This window comes from Onychomys torridus, chromosome 3, assembly GCF_903995425.1.
Source record: "Onychomys torridus chromosome 3, mOncTor1.1, whole genome shotgun sequence".
In the NCBI taxonomy this organism is placed as follows: domain Eukaryota; kingdom Metazoa; phylum Chordata; class Mammalia; order Rodentia; family Cricetidae; genus Onychomys; species Onychomys torridus.
This window is the reverse complement of record NC_050445.1, coordinates 62,738,685-62,759,286: the sequence shown is the minus strand read 5'-3', so window position 1 is coordinate 62,759,286 and position 20,602 is coordinate 62,738,685. Positions and strand designations below refer to the sequence as shown.

The 20,602-nt window shown below is 43.4% G+C and overlaps 1 protein-coding gene across 1 annotated transcript in view; it reads right to left on the bottom strand.

The window, feature by feature from the left end:
* Positions 1 to 11,091, bottom strand: part of Pon2 (paraoxonase 2) — a 32,841-nt gene extending 21,750 nt beyond the window's left edge. The window contains exons 1-2 of the mRNA XM_036182684.1: positions 10,922 to 11,091; positions 1,079 to 1,149 (exon numbers count right to left, since the gene is read on the bottom strand). Of these exons, the coding sequence (XP_036038577.1) occupies positions 1,079 to 1,149; positions 10,922 to 10,995 (145 nt within the window). The 5' untranslated portion in view covers positions 10,996 to 11,091. The remainder of the gene's footprint in view (positions 1 to 1,078; positions 1,150 to 10,921) is intronic.
* Positions 11,092 to 20,602: the final 9,511 nt, after the last annotated feature.

Here is a 20,602-nt window from a genome sequence, read left to right as displayed (position 1 = left end):
CCCATCTTTCTGAAAATTGTGGATCAAATATGAGATCTCAGCTACGGCTGCAGTAACATGGCGGTCTGCATGCTTCTGCATTCCTGGCCATGATGGCCCAGGACTAACTCTGAAACTGTAAGCAAGCCCCTAATTAAATGTTTTCTCTTATAAGTTGCTTTGGCCATGGTGTCTCTTCATAGCATCAGAAAAGTCACTAACACACTGCTGCTGTTGTTGTTTCCAATAAATAGTAGTAAGCATCAACTGTATAAAGTGGGTAGCTGTTCCAGCTTTGACCTGGAAGTACTACCCTAGTGATGCTTCTGGTAACTGCCATGCCTACCTATGACCTGCCCCTGGGGCAGGGGCAAGATGGGAGCCCTTAAGATCCGAGATCCAGATGTGCCAGGTCTCTTGGTTCCTTGTGATCCTGAATGCTGGATAGTAGACCAAGCAGAGTTCTCCAGAGAATACCGCTGGACTTCACTCCACTTCTTCTGGATCCTGTAACCAACGCCTTTACTGGCTGTAAGTTACCCCAAAATAAGCCTCCTTTTTAATTATGTGGAGTTGCTTTAATATATCCCCCAATATCTGGCACCCAATCTGGGGCATGAACCCATGACCCTGGGATTAAGAGTCCCATGATCTACTGACTGGAGTTGCCTTAATAAATCCACCAATAATTGTACATCAGGGAGAAGATGAGATGTTGGTGACAGGATGGTGAGCAAGATCAGTACTGTTCCTACTTATGTAGAATACACCTTCCTTCCAAATTCCCACCACTGGTTAACCACTAAGATATCAGAACACAGACTACAGGAGGGATATAAAATTTTAACTATAAAACTATATAAACAATTTAAAGAAGTCCCCAACGGAACCAGAAATAAAACAATAAACATATACACAATGAATTGGCCTAAGAAAGAAGAAATACAGGAAACCTAAGATCAAAAGGAATGGGCCAGAGAGGTATCTATTGATCAAATGAGCTGTATTAATAAGTACTGAATGATAGCAGAGATGTAGACAGCACCTGCCAGTGAGCACCAGACCGTACCACAAACTGCAAGCATCTTCTCATACATACCGATTCCTTTAATCAAGTGGCAGTTCGGAAGGTCTACATTCTCTACTTCTCTGGAGGCTTTGAGTCGATTTCTGGTGGAAAACAAAAGAAAACTATTTGTGTATGTGTTTCCTGCTTCATCTCAGAAAGGTTTTTAAGTGGCATAGAGCAAGCCATAACATATAAAGGAACATACAAAGCACAAGAAACAACATTAATTGCATGGAGCACTTAGTTCTCCACATGGGCAGGGTTGAAAGACAGAGCTGTGGACTCCATAAATAACACACACTTGCAATTTCCTGGAAAAAAAAAAACAGCACCAGCTCGGTAGTCTCATGGCTCTATCTTGGGAAGGGAGGGCAGATGTTCAACCAGAAGCCTAACGTTCTGCTGAGGACCCAAATGATGAAAAATGGCAGTGAGCTCCCTCTATGAGAAGCTACCAAAAGGAAAGAGCTGGGGGAGGTGGGGCTCACGGCGAGATGGCTCAGTGAGTAAGGGTACTTGCGGCCACACCTGGCCACCTGAGTTCCATCCCCAGGATTCATATGGTGGAAGGAGACAGCATTATCACAAGTTGTCCTCTGCCTCTACATTGGTATCCTTCTCACCCCAGCATGTGCACAAAGTCAAACTATGAATGCAATTTCAAAAAGAAAGAAAGAAAAAGGCTGAGGGTGTGGCGCCATGGGTCGAGTCCTTTCCTGACTCACACAGAGCCTTGAGTATGCTCCTCAGTGTGGTGGCACGCGGCTTCCATCCCAGCACTCAGAAGATGGAGGCAGACGGATCAGAAGTCTGAGTTCATCCTCAGAGGATACAGAGAGACTGAGACCAGCCGTGACACATAGATGTCTCCAGTATTAAAAACTTTAAAAGACAGTAGCAATTTGTGGGAGCCTGACACGCAGCAGGGACTCAGAAACAGTTATTAAGGAATTAGGAAGTTCGCATCCTTATGATAATATTTTTGAGATTAGAAGTTTGGAGAGCAGCAGTAACATCTGTAACTAACAGAATTATTTGCTCAAGTGCACGTGTGTGTTGTGGGGTTGTTTAAGGAAGACTCAAAAGCAGTAATAAAGGAATGCTGGGGACTAGGGGCTTACCTCCTACTTCCCTTCCGCCCCTGAGGCCTGCCAGGCAGTCTGAGCCAGCACACATGGAAACTTATTTTGAAGGCCACATACTCCCGGCTTTCTGCACCCACCTCCCATGTTGTCATCCTCTGTCTCTGTTCTGCAGCCTGCAAACTGACAGGGAATGGTACACTTCCAACCTGGTTGCCATAAGCCATACACAAGAGTCAAATAACAATTTGCTTTGTGCTCCTCTGCCCCAGTCTCTGACAACTTCTGCCTCCCAGGCCTGAAGAGGGGGCTTAGCCAAAAGGAAGGATGCCTGGGCCTAGATGACCCAGAACCTATGGCACAGTGCCAACTACACGTGGCTGTTCAAAGCATATGTAAAGTTTACAGAAAAATGCTTTGAACGTATTATTATTGTTTGTGAGGATGTGTGTGTTGGGGGGGTGCAAGCAGGTCTTACAATATGTAGAGGTCAGAGGGCAATGTTGTGGATTTGGTTCTCTCCTGCCATCATTAATGGGTTCTGGGGATAGAATTCACACGTCAGTTTTGTACAATAAGCACGTCACCCTCTGAGCCACCTTTCTGGTGCCAAAACAAAAATAATACAATCAACTAACATTACATTCCTTGAAAGGCAGCCATAAAGGAAATAAATACTCTGTGAGTATGTAAAGGCAATAAAAAATACATTAAATAAATAAAAGTTTTCAAAAGAATGTAATAGAATATAATGAATCTCAGTGCTATGTGTTCCTAGAGCAGTTTAAGAGGCAAACAGCAGAAACAAAAAGAGGTATAAATAATTGAAGCGGCTGTCGCAAGAACAGTACTGATAAAAATGACGCCAGTGGCCGTGGTGATGGAAGGAAGAACAGTAAAAACCCTCTGTCTCTGTTCTGCAGCCTGCAAACTGACAGGGACTGGTGCACTTCCAACCTGGTTGCCGTGGATCTACGTTGGTCACTGTTTTATCCAATATACTTAAGTGAATTCATTCAGTTCTTCAACTCACCCTGTGAACTGGGTACCATCAGCCCCATCTGAGCTACGATAAACCCAATTCAGAGAGACGGAGGCAAGCTTCCTTGCAGCTATTTGAGAGCTTTGGCTTTTCTCTCGGTTCTTTTCTCAGACAAGGGTGAAGAGATATGGGTTCTTGAGCTATCAGTACTACAGCCATGACGCCTGGCAGGCAGGTCAGTGGCTCCCTGCAGTCTTCTTCACAGATACAGTAAGGATGAGCCTAGAAAACTTCCAGATTCCACTGACATTGTGAAATGTGGAGATGTGGAGATACATCTAATCAACTGGTCGCGGTGGATGCCAGTTTTATGCAACTTGCTGATGAGGCCTACTACACTATATTCAACTAGGGATGGCAACAATGGTCATCCACCTTCCCAAAGGAGAGCTGGAGGACTATTAAGTTGAGAAACTGTGCAACTAAATGGAATTTATTCCAGGTTGCAGGTTCTAATGCACTGTTACTAAACAGGGCCATCTTCATCTGGGTTAGGCGTGCTGTGCCATGGCTATAGACGCAATGTATCTAGTATTAATACTATAGAGTCACAGGAGAGCTGAGTGTGACTGTTAGTTAATCAAAGAATTTTCCCCTGGCTCTCCTTTATTAGAGAAGGAGAAGGAGATTTGCTTAAATCCTCCATGGCCCAGTTGCTCCAGGAGGTAACTGCTAGTCATTTTCCCTGGAAGGGCTCTCTGCCCCTGCTAGTGACTGGAATATATATTCTATCTACCCAAGATGCTTTGGCTTCCCAGGACCAACACCACCTCCACTTCTCACACTTCTTCCATGGTCTTCCCACGGGAGAGGTGGGAAGACCCATGACCTTCTTGTATGTAGGTGTATTCAAAGGAGTTAAGTTTTGAAAAAAAAAATTCTCCCTAGTGGGGACAACACAAAAAGAAAGCCAACTACCATCCCTTCTTCCTCTACAACCGGGACACTACAACTGCAGCCATTCGGCACTCTTGAGGGGAATGAGGATGTAAAGTCAAGAATGAACAGTTAAGTCATACAAATATACAAATAACCTAGTTGTTTGAGTTCCATGTGATTGCCTCAACACAGAAGTAAGCTTTCTAGTCCAGGTTGTAGGGTAAACAGCACTTTCAGTGGATTTGGGCTATCTGGCTACTAACCATGAACTCTTAAATGACAGTCATTAACAGGCAATCAATCTCTTTTTCATTCTGGAGACAGCAGGTCCTACCTAGACTGGATCTGGACAGAGGGCTGTTGTCATCTCACCTGAAGACAGGGAGCAGTAAGACATGCAGCACCATGGTGCAGCGTGCTTTGAGTAAAGGGAACCCGGCAACCACCAGCCAGACTTTTTCTCCTCACCATATCCCTCTGCCTTTGAATTTTAAAAAGTTGACAGGACTTTATCTTCTGTGTACACATGTATATAAAAAGGGAGTTTTATCTTCTATACACAGACTTAGAAAGCCCTTTGGAATTTGCCCTTATGGCCCCTGCAATGCTTCCACTAGGTAACTGAAATTTGTTCTTAGGCATGTAAACCTGGGGAATTTCGTTCAATCACAGGGAAGCCAGGACGCTTTGCGGGAACTGGGCCATAGGGTACTAGAAACTCAAGAGCACAGACACAGCCCTAAGGAATTCTCAGTTGGACTCAACAGCTAATCTTTCCAGAAGTCAGTTATTTACATATGAATTAGAGAAGGGAAAGTATCTAAGGAGACAGTGAAGGCACAAAAGCAAAAGCCCGTTGTTGTCAAGTGTCAATCAATGTACCTTTGGGGACCATAGATCAGCTGGTGGAGGGCTTGCCCAGCACACACAAATCCCTGAGTTCGGTCCCTAGCTCAGCACAAACTAGGTTTGCCTGCACAGGCTTCTAATTCCAGGACTCAGCAAATAAAGGCAGGAAGACCAGACATTAAAGCCCAAGACCAGCCATCTCAGGCTACATAGGAAATTTGAGGCTAACCTGGGCTACATGAAAGCCTGTATTTTTTTTTCCTTTTAAAGTTTACTTATTTATTGCCTAATATAAAGAAGTTCTTCTCTTAGTTAATGTATGGGTATGCATGTGTGGTGCATGTGTGTTGGGGGTATATGTGTATGTATCTGTACATGCATGTGTGAAGGCCAACAGTCAACCACAATTGTCTACCTCAATAGCTGCTCACATAATTTTTTGAAAGAAAAGCTCCCACTGGACTTGGAACTCACTGATTAGCTAAACTAGCTTGCTAATAAGCTTCATTCAGGGTTACCATCTCTTCACTCCAATTCTGTGCTGGGTTTATAGACAGACATTCACGTTGGTGGCTTTTAAGGGGTATTGGGGATCCTAACTCAAATCTTCATGATTGTGCAGTGGCCACTTTACTGAGCCATCTCTCTACCCAAGAAGTTCTAGACTCTGGACAAAGTGAGCAGCACATTGTAGTCACACAATAAATGATAATGAGGAGGATGGCAAAACCAGAAATTAAAAAGGTTGCCCCTTCTCAAGGGGTCTGAAGAAAACTCTAGAGCTTTCCTGTTAGAGTTATGAAAAAAGGCATCGGCATCAGCTGTTGAGATGGCTCAGTGGATAGAAGTACTTGCTACTCAGTCTTGACCTGAACCTGAGGTAGATAGACAGAATCAACTCCCAGAAGTTGTCCTCGGAGCGCATTCACACACACACACACACACACACACACACACACACTAATGACAACAATAAATTTTTTTAAAAGTTTTGAAGGTACAAGCATCCAAGAAAACTGTTGAGACTTATGTCTTGGGGTTTCTGCCCACGCTTTGTTCGCTGGTGTACTAAAGTCTCACGACTCGTCCATGTCTGTCTCTGCAACAGACAGCAACTAGCCTGGGAGTGCCAGCCGACTTCTACTTTCTCCTCCATTGCTCAAGAAAGGAGGGGCAGAAAGGGTGGCAATGGAGCATCTTCCCCGGGGAAACTTAGCCAGCTACAGCTCAGCGGGATAAAAGACAACTTCAATGACATTTACCCATTGGGGACAAACTTAACAAAAATTTTTCCATTGTTTATCTAAAATGCAAGTTGAAATTTAAGTGGGCATCCTGGGAGAGAGAAACAGCTTGACAGCCAAAGTCCCATTTTTAATAATTGAATAGCAGATAGAGGGGCTAGTTAGAACAAAAAGAGCAGCACAAAGCGCCAGCTTGCTCTGAAAAGCCTTTCCAGCAGGGAGCTCGGAGCACCCTGTTCTTTGAAGTAGCCCTCTAAGAGGAGCAGGTTGAATTTGATCTTGTCACCACACTGCAGGCAGGAGACTCAGGCTATGCTTCAGTTACATGGTCCCCATACTAATACAGGGTAGCCAGTTAAACCTGCCCTTAGTGTAATGTTGTCGTCACAAACTGCATGCTTACACTAAAAATATGTTATTATATTGCTAAGAATGATGGGGGGTGCTGAGATGGCTCATTGGTAAAGTGTTTCCTGTACCAACATGAGGACCTGAGTTTGGTCCTTTGCACCCATGTGAGAGTTATACATAGTAGCACAGGTCTGAAATCCCAGTACTAGGGTGGCAGAGACACTGGAAGCCATGGAGTCTACTGGCCAGCCAGGATAACGGAATCACTGAGCTCCGGGCAGAAAGTAATTAAGGAAGACACTCAGTGTCTGAGTGTATATGTGTGTGCACACACAAATTCATACATGTACCAACATCCATATAGTACAGTACACACACACACACACACACACACACACACGAAATGGTTTTCTATTTCTATGAAACCAAAACTTAACTGGTAAACATGGTTGTTTTGTGGGGGTTCGGACAGGGAACAATCTAACTACATAACACTGATCTTCCCCAACCCCCAAATTCTCACATCATCTCATTTGGAGCTTCAACTATCCAACAAAGTCACCAAGTCACCAGGTACAAAATTACTGCTCAGAAAAGTTTATCTCAGTCAGGGTTTGGTAAAGAAAGTTAGCACCAAGTTATAAATATAAATTATCTACCCTTTGCATTCAGTGTGTGTGTGTGTGTGTGTGTGTGTGTGTGTGTGTGTGCGCTTGCACACGCGCACGCGTTGTGGATGTGTGGATATGGATGTATGCACTCATGTGCATCCATGTAGAAATCATATGAGGACCATGGGTTTCTTCCTCTATTGCTCTCCACCATATCACCTAGAGCCAGCCTGGGGGTACAGGCATGCATGGCCCTGTCAGATTTTTATGTGAGTACTTTGGATTCAAACTCAGGTCTCTGTGCTTACATTCCAAGCATTCACCAGTAGCCATCTCCCCAGCCACATTAGTTGTGGTCCGTGTTTACTTTGCATAAATCTGTAACTATACTTGTCACTCAAAGGGACTTAAACATTGGACTTTAAGGTTAGTAAGAACAGGGGGAAAGTTGACTAATGACTAAGAAAAATTCATCTCGTGGAAACATTAATGATTTAACCATTAGTGATGACTGGATGAGCCCAGGAATTTTTGTGTCTTATTCTTAATACTGAGAGCTGAACAGATGACACAAAATCACTGAAGCCTCAAGACCTTGAAAGCACAGGAAACAGAAACAAGAGGCTACATCCAACTGGAAAGCTTCTGTAGAATGAAATAACCAACCAACAGATTCGGGACACAACCCACGGAAAGGGAGGATGCATCGGAGATACATTTGATAATAGCCCAAACCTATAAGAAACTTGCATAACACATTAGCAAAACCAAGCAACACAAGCAAACAAAACCCAAATAAGCCAAAGCCCTGAGTAGAGATTTCTTAGAAGACAAGCAATGGCCAACGTGCTTGTGAAGAAATAACCAATATCATTAGTCATCAGGGAGATGCAAATGGATCTCTCCAAGAGATACTGTCTCACTCTAGTTAGAATGAGTGCTACCAAAGGAGCTAAAGAAATAGTGGGCACATCTTTCTACTGGAGATTAAACACACAGTCCCACAGAGGTTGACACTCCACCACTGAGCTACACACCCTGTTCAGAAAGAGAACCTTTTTCTTTTCTTTTTTTTAAACTGTGGGTGATAATGTTAAATGTTACACCACTGTAGACACAATATGGAGATGCCTTAAGATTTATTTAAGTAGACGTACTGTATAGGATCCAGCAATCCCAGTACTGGACATATAGCCAAAGGAAATGAAACTCGTACTGTAGAGACACTAGCATTCTGATAGCTTCTCAGCACTATACACAACAGCTCCCAAATGGAAACTCCCTAAGGGCCTAGCAAAGAGAGATGGGAAAGGACAATGTGGTAGACATGTAAAATGGATACAATGTAATGCTATTCAGTGAGAGAAAAAGGGTGACAGAGAAGCAAAGTGTTGCATGTCAGTAATCTAGTCCTGAGGAGACTGAAACAAGATTTTCATGGCAGATGCCAGTCTGGCTAGTGAGAGAGACCCTGTCTTAAAGAGCCAGGAAGGAGCCAGTTGTGGTAGATGGTGGCGCACCCCTTTAAACCCAGCACTCAGGAGGCAGAGGCAGGTGGATCGCTGTGAGTTCAAGGCCAACCTGGTCTAGGGAGCGAGTTTAAGGACAGCCAAGGAAGGACGTCAGGAAGAAAAGGAAGGAAGCAAGGAAGGAAAATGGGAAAACTCACAGAGAAGTGTGAAAACTGATAGAAGCTGGAGAATAATAGTGGTTGTCCAAGGCTGCGGATGAGCTATGGTGGCAGCGCCATTGGCCAGAGGGTACAGCACTGGGCTAACAGGCAGGAGCAAGGAGTTCTGCCATTGGCCAGAGGGTACAGCACTGGGCTAACAGGCAGGAGCAAGGAGTCCTACTGTCTTCAGTGGTGCAGTGACTGTAACTAACAATAGTGCATGCTTCAAAATAGAAGGTGTTTTCACTATCTTCATCTCAAAAAGTAGAGCAAGTGCTTAAGGTGATGGCTGTGCTAATCCTCATAGGTCTTATATGTTGAAACATTAACATCGTAGCCCATAAGTATGAATACTTACTATAGGCCGATCAAAAACAAAACATAGCCCAAACCCATCAAATGCATGAATGTTCTGCAGAAGCATTACCATGAAGGCCAACATTGCCATTCCTTACCTCGGGCATAAGCATCCCTCCTTGTTCAATGCTCCCACCCCCACACACTCTTCACATTGCCTTATCGCCCAGTGGAGCTGCGGCTAGGGGACATTGGAATCATTTTGCAAGCCTTACTATCACTTCGGCCTTGTTGCTCATTCCTAGAGATGCAGTCTGGGTCTCCTTTATCCAACCTTCTGTGATGCTTTAACTGTTTTCCCCACATCCAGTTTAGTAGCTCTCTACCCGGACGGCGCCATACTATCACACAGGATTATCAAGAGAGTTGTAGCATGGTGCTGGGGTGGGAACCCCAAGCTTCATGCGTGCTGGGCAAGTGCTCTGTCACTGAGCTACACAGCAGATTTTTAGGAAAGAGCTAACCGTCAAAGAAAACAAAACCCTGTGTATTGTGGTGATGTGTGATTGTAATAGCAGCAAGTCAGGAGACCAAGAATCCTGAGTTTCGAGACTAGACTGGGCTTCAAAATCGAGGATACACAGTGAGACTTCGTCGGAAAAAATAAAAATCAAAGGAAAGGCTTAGGCCCCACCGGGACCAATGGAATTAGAATTTGTCACGTGGTGCCACTTGGCCATCAGGGTTCCAGGAGATCCTAATATCCAGGCTACTATTGCTCTGCTTCGGGCTCATTTGTACAATGCACAACCCCTTAGATCGGCTTGATACTAAACAACCAATAAGCACTAACACTTCCCTTTTGCCTGTCAGGGAGAGCCCAATTTTACAGCCTCAAACACACCATGCAGGCTTGCCCCGCCCTTCTCATCGGACCTCATGCTGCCCTGTGGGTGCTGCCCCCAGCCTTCCCTAACATGGCCCCTTTGCTGGCGCTGCACTTGCCACAGCGGATGGTCTCCTTCACCCACCATAGCCTTCAGAAGGCTCTTCCTCCGGAGGAATGCATCTTTTCTCTTTAACCCTAGAAAGTGTTCCATTTTCCTCTTTTGGATATCCAGTTAGGATAGTTTTCTCCTAAATTTGAGAGGGCTTCACGTAGGGTTTCCAGTTCTTTACAGGAACCTGGGGCAAAGGTGCACCTATTACCTAGTAGGCGCTCAACTGTTCTGGAACTCTTTTGCAAGAGGCTTATAAAGTTTGAATTGGTAACTTGAAAGCATGATGTCTACCCAGAAGGTTTTCGTTGTAGTTAAAATCTAGCAACCGCTGGCTTGCTCTTGCTTCTGGAGCTCTGGTGAATAAATAAGGAAATGATGTAAGAACAGTAGCTGCCTCTCTCAAGCGTCTTTGATCTCCAGCGCCAAGACTGGAGCAGTGAAGTTTCCCCAACTATTATGCTGGGGAGGGATGGATTCCGGCTGCGGAGAACAGCCCCAGTGACCTGAAATAAAACTGTATAATTACAGCGTCCAAGCATGAGTAATAGTTTTGTTTTCAAATTAAAGCACTGTGTTTGCTCTTGGGAAATTTGCAAAGCTCGCACTTGTCGGCCTAGGCAGAGCAACTTCCTTTGCCACCAGCAAAGGCCGGGAAACTTTTCACAAAGTCTCTAGGTCGTGGTGGCAGTGGGCTGGGCCGGCTGAATGGGACACCGGTGGCAATGCAAAATTCTTCCCTCTGCCGGGTTCTCCGAGCTGTAGAAGCTCGATCGCCAGTGCCTCCACAAGCAGCTGGGCCATCCTAACCTGCGCACCCGCGACCCGGGGTCCTCGGCAGCACCTACCTGAGTGCCAGGAACCGCTCGCCCAGCAGCGCCAGCCCGATGCCCAGCAAACTCAGAGCCACCAGCCGCCCCATGGCGCGGGACCCGCCCGCCGTCTGGCTCCGGCCTGGCCGGGCTGCACGGAACGCTGGGCCAGCTCCCCGCCCCGAGCGCACGGCCGCGCCCGGTCCCCGCCCCGAGCGCCGGCTCTGCAGCCCAGGCTCCGCCCGGCGCCGCGGCCTCGGAGCACACCCGCACATGCCCGCGTGGGAACCCGACTGAGCCGACTCCTGTCCAAACACCCCGCCAAAGCTCGCGCGGCTGCACCTGCTCAGCTCCCTGGGAAACTTTAGGGTGACCTTTGTGGAGTTTTCTTGTCTTAGTTAAGTTTGGGGTTTGCTTCTGTTGTTTTGCTTTAGTGTTTGGGGGGATTTTTCGCCCCTCTTTTTTTTTTTTTTGGTTTTGAGAAGCTAGGAATCAAACCCAGGACCGTGTCCATATTAGGCAGATACTGAGCCACAGCTACAATCACAGAACAGTTTGGTTGTTGGATATATGTGTGCAATATGCAATGTTTTTACATTTAAATACAAAATGTATTTAATATTAAATGATGTTGAAAATGGATTAAACATTATGTATTAACTATATAATATATATTAAAATTGTACTTTTTTCCTTTTGTTTTATTAAACATTATATACTAAATGTATAATATATATTAAAGTTGTGGGTTTTTTTTTTAATTTCCTTTTGTTTTTAAGACAGGATCTCATGTAGTCGAGGCTGGCAGTGAACTTCTGATCCTCCTGCCTCCAAATTCTTGGGCCACTTATGGCCCTGACTAGAATAATATGTTTTGGTTTAGTTTTTTTTTTCTTCTTATTTCCTATGTATGGATGTTTTGCTTGCATGTATGTATAGACACCACATCCATGCCTGGTGTCTACAGAGGTCAGAAAAGGGTGTCCAATGTCCCAGGAAGTGTAGCTAGTGTTCTTAATGCTCAGCCATCTCTGCAGCTATGATGTTTCAAATAGTCCTTTCCTTCTTTTCTTTTCTTTTCTTTTCTTTTTTAAGTTGGAAAAAAATAGTTCTGGACAGGCCTTAAAAAAATTAAAGGTGGAATTATATCCTTTTATATTAAGATTTATATTGGACTAAAATCCCACAAACTCAGAATTCTTTGAGTAATAGTAAATTTTCTTTCTTTCTTTTCATTTTAATACTCATATATTTATGTACACTTATATTTTTATATTCATGAGGAAATAAAGAATATAAAAAGGGAGCTCACTCACTGAGATTGGGACAGCTGCTGACTGTAACTGCAATAATCTGAAATCAGTTTCTAATTGTTCCAGGGTTTAATTGCCACCTGCAATATGTATGCAGAAGTTAAAAGCAGTGGATTCTTAAAGAACATCATTCGTTGACAGTGTTTTATTATTGTAGCCTAGGCTGACCTTGAATTTGAGGCTTTCTTGCCTTACCCTCAAGAGGATTACTAGCATATGCTGCCACATCAGGCCAAACTTCTGTTTTGTAACCAACCATTAAGGAAAAGCAGATGCCAGTTTGTACCTGGCCCCTTACCAAAGGGAAAAGAAAAAAGATCTCTCTGCTCCACACATCTGTGACCAGCCCTGAGGGACCCTGGGTTGTATCCAATGGCTGACGGAGAACTGAACAATTGTTCTAAGTCCCAAAGGCTGTGTCTTTTATGTACTCTCCACTACAGATACCTTTGCAAAGTAATGTTTGCTAGTGCACAGAATTGGATACATGGGATTGCAAAAGAAACCAAATGCACTGAAATGTGATTATTGGAGTGTTTTAAAAACGAGTTCATGCCACAGAAATATGCAATAATGCCATACCCACCCCTCCAAATTCTGGCATGGAAACCACCTTGTGCTCTTAATGGCACCCCTGTGTTAAGTGTGATCTTTAACACATCAAATAAGAAAGATCTAGAAGCATTCTTTCACATGAAGACAAAGGGCCAGGGTTGTGGTGATATACTGTGTACTGTAATAAAATTTTTCTAAAGATCAGAGAACAGAACAAGCCACTAGATTAAACACAGATGCCAGGCAGTGGTGGCACACACCTTTAATCCTAGCACTCGGGAGGCAGAGATCTGTCTAGATCTCTGTGAGTTCAAAGCTACCCTGGACTACATGAGATTGACTCAGTCTAGGAGAGAAACAGAGCCAGGCAGTGGTGGCACACACCTTTAATCCCAGTCCTAGAGGTGAGACGTGGCAGTGACTTATTCCTTTGTCTCTCTGCTCTTTCAGCATTTACCCCAATATCTGGCTCCTGGTTTTTTATTAAAAGACCTATTCAATTTGTGCTACACAGGGTTGATGACTGAATGCAATCTCCCCCATGAGGCTGAGGCAGAGACCAGAGAATATTGGGTTGAAATCTCGTCTGGACTAGATAAAAGATGTTTATAGAAAAAAACTCAAATGAAGATAAACATGTTATTTAAAGATACTTGTAACAACTCTAATGAACTAAGAAGCTGTTACTTCCTTTGGTAACCTTTGGTAACAAGGTTTCATTAACGCCTTTTGACCTTCATAAATAAATAAAACAACATTTCCTTTGAAATCAAGGTGTTTTTTCCCCTTTATCCAAAATTATCAACCGCTCTGAACTTACTTCCTTTTTCCTTTATTTCTTCCTTGTGTTTTTCTTCCCTTCCTAAGCATCCTGACTCTAAAATATACCCTCAGATCCATCTAACTCATTGATGGATCTCTTAACTGACAGCCTCTGACATGAGGCTTATGACTAACTGGACAGACAGGTATGGAATTCTATCATCTGTGACATGAATCATCAGGGAGAGGAAACTCACAAATATGATCAGTATTTAGAAAGGTGTGGCCCTATTACTTAAGACCCTGGCTTAAGTCTAAGAGCTTGTTTGAAGATTCCTGGGTAGTCTGGGGGGAACATAAAAATATGCCTCAAGTACTATGAGGCACAAACCAGGCAAAACACCTTCCCACATGTAAAATGAAGTCACAGATCATGAAGTTTATATAAGTCTGTGCTGCTCTTAATGTCTAGGGAGATACCAGTAAGTAAATCCTCACAGTATTTCTCACCAAGCCCAGACTTGCACTCTCAGTGTTTCCAGACAACAGCTGGGAGAAAAAAAAAAAAAAACAACAACAAGAAAAACAAAAAACAAAAAACAAACAAACAAACAAACAAAAAACAATGGCTGACTTCAGTCAGCGCAGAGCTGGTTGATGACTTGTTGCTCTTGGAACAACATTCTGGAATTCAGCACACATCTCAGAGGATCTGAAAGAAGCTGCTTGCTTAGCTTGAAAGTCTTGTTTTAATTATATGTGTTTGTGTACCCATGTGTGCAGATGTCCATGGAAGACAGAAAGGGCATTGGAGCCCCTGGAGTGGAGTTGCAGTTGGTTGTCAGCCATCTACTGTGTATGCTGGGACCAAGCCCCAGGTCTCTGAAAGAACAGCAAGTGCTCTTCAGCACCGAATCACTCCACCCCAGCCAGGTTTTAATTCTATTAACATAGCCAGTGAGGTCAACATCATTCTGTGCTCAGGTGAACAGTACTGTTCACCACACTCTCTTTCTGAATTTTGCAAGGTGAAGCAGTTTCTCTTGAAGAAGTTCCCATAATTATATACAACCATTGGGCATAACTACAGTCATTTCTTACAAGCAATTTTTTTTGGGTGGGTTTGGACATCAGAATCCAAGTTTCTCCCCTGCAAGAATGCTGATTAATTGTTGAATATCTTGAATAACTTAGCTGTCCTTTCAAATATTGGGGATTATATGGAAATGTCAAGAATGTAACTCCATGTTTTGTGCAGTTTCTTCCTACCAAATAACCAAGTTACTCAATACAAACCAAACTTGTTCCAGAACCTGCTCTTATATGGACAAGTCCTAATGCTCCATATGAAACAGTGTTTCTCAGTTGTGTGACTGGTTTGTAATTAGAAATTTGCTGTTCTTAAGCAAAATTTCAAAAACTAATAACACCTTTTGAGCAATGCTTCTCAGCTTTTGTGTAGGGAAGGACAGGTTTTTCGTTGCCTTTGCAAAACACAATGAAAGTAAATTACTGGGAAAAATGAAGTAATATCTCAGACATCTAAAGTACAAGCCCAAATCTTTCATTTGATACAGCAGACATAAAATTATTTTGTCCCATTTCCATAACAGTCCCTAAAAACTCACTCTCAATTTTTTATGCTTATTTCACTGTGGACCAGAAACAATAGGTTTACAGATTGAAATAGTCCTGGTAGCACACTGCCTTTCATGACCATACTTACAACATCCAGTCCTATTGTGACCTTTTGTGGTCCTTGGCAGAGTATTGTCATATGTACTGTTGATGGAGGTTTGTGGAGAGGCCTCATAATTATGTTCATTTTATGTAATATGTGGCAGGATTACCCCACAACCTCCTTTTTCCTTTTTCCTTTTCTTGCCTAGGTCTCAAAAAGGGAGATATTTGAAAAGATATTATAAAGAGGCAGTTCTTACTGAAAGAGAAACATTTGCCTTCTCAATACTTCACCCCAGGGCTTCACAGAGGGTAAAGGATATCTCCCTGCTGCTAGGCTATTTTCCAAAACATTAAAAAGTAAAGCCCCATATGCTTAGACTTGGAGCTGTTTCCCCAGCACTAGAAAAAATAAGAAAGAAAAATAGAATGCTATAACTGAAGTATAAAGATCATTACAACATACTTTAAAATATTTATAATCAACAGATTAATATACTTGTTATTTATTAAGCAGCACTGTTTGTTGTATGAGAGAAGCCATGAGGCATAACAAAATCCACTCTAAGAGCTTATTAAGGGAAGGGACTAGAAAGGGTGTGCAGAGGCCTATGGGATGACCATGCAGGAAGAGAGAGAAGGAATAGGTGGAACCTGCTTTTATAGGTTCCCCTGCACATGGCCATATGGGCTTACGTGGCTACGCCACACTTGCTCATAGATTACACGACCACACTGCACACAGATTACGTGATCAAGCAGCACAGGGATTACGTAAGACTCAAGGCCCTCGGATGACTAAGCCTCTTGCCTGGCTACTGGACAGTGCTTGTTCGGTCATGTACTGGGGGCGTGGCTAGGAATTCTAACAATACTCACATGCTGTTACTGTCTAGGGGTCAGGATCAGGTTCATTTTCTCTGCCTGTTATGGAATTAAAAAGAAGGGAAAATCTTGAGCACAAAAGGTGGTAACAGAGAAAGTCTCAAACAGCAGCAAACTCATCTGGTGGGGAAAGGCTTTTTACTCGTGGTAAGGAAACACAGAAACATAGCAAGGTTCACAAAGAAAAGACGCTCTACAAAGTAGAGGGGTGACTCCAGAGCCCCAAATCTGCTCTCTCTGGGAGACTTAAGAGTTTGTGACGACATAGCTTCTTCCCTCCAATAAAGACAGGGAAGCTGACAGGTCCAAAACTTTGGGATAAACATGTGATCTAGCCTTGAACTTGTCAGCACAGGCAGGCTTCTACAGGAGAAAAAGCCCTGTAGGCCTTTAGGCCTTTGTCTCTGGTCAGGAATGTGAGGAAAAAGCCTGCAAGTTTGCTATCTTTCTTACCCATTTGTGGCCCCTCTTTCCACCCGTCTGCCTATCAAGGATCTGTCTGACTCCTACTTCCTCAATAAGAGGTTGAGAAAATGAACTTGCCTGTAGAAGTCAAAAGCATACATAAATATAAAATACAATGTAATATGTTAGTCATGAAATAATTATTTATTGAAAATAGTTATTTCTGGTGAGGAGTGGCCCAGCTATGGATCCCAAATTTTAAATTAATATTTTCATTGGATTAATGCAGCTTTATGCTATATATGCATAAATTAATTTAATTCAATTAATTTAGAAATTAGAAAGTCAGCCATGAAGGTTTTTGAGAGATTAAAGTTTATGCCAGAAAGTATATGTGTCTGCTGAGGCTCAAGCATATTTCTTCATGTCTGTCTTTACCTTTTTCTTTTTCCAGTACTTTCAACTCCTCACACCCCCAAACTCCATCTGAGCTAGACTTCATATCCTTGTATTTGAGGAGAGAAATAGAGATATGCTTCAATATGGTCTAGGAAACACACTTGCAGAGCAATGGAGAGCGTAAGACAGAAACAATATAACATAAGGAGATCTAAACATAATGGGGCTTAAAGGGGGCTGGAGATGCTTCCAGGTAAAGCCTAGAGTTCCATCAAGGATGAGGTGGGGAAGGAGAGCGGGGGAGAGAGTGGGGGGAGAGAAGGCAGGAGAAGGAGGGAGAGAGAGGAGGAGAGGGAGAGAGGGAAGGAGAGAGAGAGGGAGGGGAGAGAGGAGGATATATAGAGAGAGAGATGGGGGGGAGAGGGGAGGAGGAGGGAGGGGAAAGAGGATATGGAGAGAGGGAGGGAGAGAGAAAGAGGAGGAAGGGAGAGGAGAGAAGGAGAGAGGGAGAGAAGGAGAGAGGGAGAGAGAGAGAGAGAGAGAGAGAGAGAGAGAGAGAATATGCTCCTTAGAAAGGAGAGAGATGATCTGGAGAATTCTCTTCAGAGAACAGCCTTTATCTCTGGACAAAACTCCCCTGAAGTATCTCATAGGAATCTCCAGAACACTGGAAAGTTCTGACTCTATACCCTTTCAGGAGTGACAAGGAATTTCACAACTTGTGATTCTAACATACATGACAAGGACTGTGGAGCAGTCAAACACCATAAATTGAGAGCTGTGCTTCTTAACTCTATGTCCTAGAGAAAGCCTCAGGAAGGCGTGGCCTGATTCAAGCTATGATATCAGGCCTAAAGACACCCGTTCTAATAAATTTCTTACTGGTTCATTGAAGCTATTACTCTTTTTAAAAACCAAATTATTTTTAAACGGACCCATAGAAATGTAGTAGTTGCATATAAGGTATATATACCATGAAGTATTGTGCTATGTGTATACATTTTGTAGCATTCACTTCACGGTCAACAAGCACACATATCCTTAAGTGTTCTGAGGCCTACAGTGTGTAACAACAGTCCCCTTGTGTAACAACACAACAGAACATCTTGCTCCTATCCAACTGTACCTTAGGACCCATGGGTCAACCTTTCCCCCACTTTCCCTCCTCTTCACCCTAGCCTTTGATAGCATCCATTCCCTCTCAAACACTCAACTGTTGGAGATTTCATATCTAACTGAGATTATGTGGTTTTAATTGTTCCATGCCTGGCTTATCTCAGTTGACTCAGTGATCTCCAGTTTTACCCCATGTCATCCCAGGCTTTTGCTTTATTCACCTTTGGCAAGCGGTTGCTCCAATCCCTTAGAAGTTTTGAACAGCTTTACATCTGTACATGATGAAAACCAAAGGTCTCAGGTGGAATGAAGTCTGGCGCTCTCTCTCTCTCTCTCTCTCTCTCTCTCTCTCTCTCTCTCTCTCTCTCTCCTTGCCTCCCCTTCCTCCTCCTCTGTAACAGAGGAAGTCTGCTTGGAGACACAGAACACAGTAAACAGCAGGTAAATAAAGGAAAGCAGACAGTGGAACCCCCAAGAAGCCCAGCTGCAAATCCTTTCAAGCTAAGTAGACATAAGACCACGTTCAGTAGCTCACATTTCTTGCTCATTCCGGTCAGCTTTACCATGGTTAGCAAAAAATATAACAAGAATAGAATAGGGTCTGAGAATGAATTTTCTTATTGTGCTGGCTAGTTTTAGGTCAACTTAACACAAGTCAGAGTCATCAGAGCGGAGGGAGCCATAACTGAGAAAATGTCTCCACAAGACTGGGCTGCAGGCAAGTCTGTAAGGCATTTTCTTAATTAGTGAATGATGTGCTAGGGCTCAGTCTATTGTGGGCGGTGCCATCCCTGGGCTGGTGGTTCTGGGTTCTATGAGAAGGCAGGCTGAGCAAGCCATGGAGAACAAGCCTGTAAGCAGCTCCCCTCCATGGCTTCTGCATTAGCACCTTCCTTCAGGATCCTGCTCTGTTTGAGGTCTTGTCCTGACTTCCTTCAATAATCAACAGCAATGTGGAAGCCAAATAAACCTTTTCCTCCCCAATTTGCTTTTGGTCATGGTGTTTTATCACAGACATTGTCACAGTAACTAAGACACTTAGATTGGGTCCACCACTTTCCAGATGTATAACCCTGGTCATGATTCTTAATATTGGGCCTCATTTCTATCACTTAGAAATAAGAGACAGTAGTAATACCTTAATAAATGCGCTAGTAAATAAAATAGGAAATGCTCAGTAAATAATTGTTATAGCTGTTACTTCAGCTGGCCCTTAACTGAGTCACCTTCATTAAAGATTTAGAAAGGCAGTGTCCATATTTTTTTATGAATGGCTATGATGAGATCCCATCATGGTGTCAAACGAACACCCTTTCATTATGATAAACCTCACTGAAGAGAGTTTCTGTCAGTTTCCTATGTGGAAAGACTGTTGGGATACTGATTTTATCATCTTTTGTAACAAAGTTAATTTTATGGACAGGAAAAAAAGGCAGAAGAAGATGGCCTAAACAAAAAGAGGAGTCATTTCAAAGTTACATTCTCTCTAAGGAAAACAGCTGATCAGTAAACACAAGCTGCTTCAGGGTTCCTTTTATTGTGTGCTATTGAAGGCAGAGGGCTGGGTGTGGTGGAACACGTCTGTAATTTCAGCATTCAGGAGGTTGAGGATGGAGGGTTGTGTGTTTGAGGTCAGCTTGATCTTTTCGATGGTGAGGCACTGTCTGAAAGGAAAAAAAAATGAAGGCTGAGGAAACTTCCATCAGCAGGCTAGTTGAAACTGGCCTGGCCGGTTGGAAAGTTGTTATCTCTCTAAGGCTGACGTATCTGGGAGGGTCTGATGACTGCCGTTGTTTCAGGTTAGCAACTTGGAGTTTTGGCCTGTGAATCTATTTGGACTTTTAAGCCCTGTCTGTGGGAGCCTTAGTGCAGGTTAGTCCAGAACAATAGTCTCCCACACCATATTGATATTACTTAATCTTGTGTGTTTGTGTTTGTTGAGGGGAGGCTGAGGGTACATACCCATGGGGAAGTCAGCAGACAGCTTGTAGGCTTCCATTCTCTCCTCAGGACTGAATTTGGACTGTCAGGCATGGAGGCAGGGCATCTTTAATCACTGAGCCAGCTTAGCCACTCAAGGTGTGTTTTGGTTTGCTTGTTGCTTTTTTTTTTCTGGTGCTGGGAATTATCCTCAGAGTCTCACTCATGCTAGACAAGCTCTGCCATTAAGTTATAGTCTCCTAGTATTTCCCCCATCCCAGCTTTCAAAAATCCTATATCACTAGACATCGTAACCATACCAAAAGCCCCTATCTGTTTAACATCTCTAAATTATGTTCAGCTTCTTGTGCTATCATTACCAGGGCACTTCGTCATGTGTTCTGGAAGGTTCTAGATCCTAGCTGATAGGACATTTCCCTTTACACCATGCTAACGGATTTCCTGGTGGCTTTGGCTGGCACACATCAAACATTTAGCAATGTACTCATCTTACTCTTCTGCTCATTTGACCTAGCCTTGACTTTGCCTCCTACTCCTCATCATTCGGTAAGACTTGTTTGCCACTACCATGGTTACCTGGGGAAACTCAAGTTCTCTTTGGGCCTTCGTCTCACTAAAAGAAATAGCTTAAAAATGGACTTAGAAGGAATTGCAAGGACAA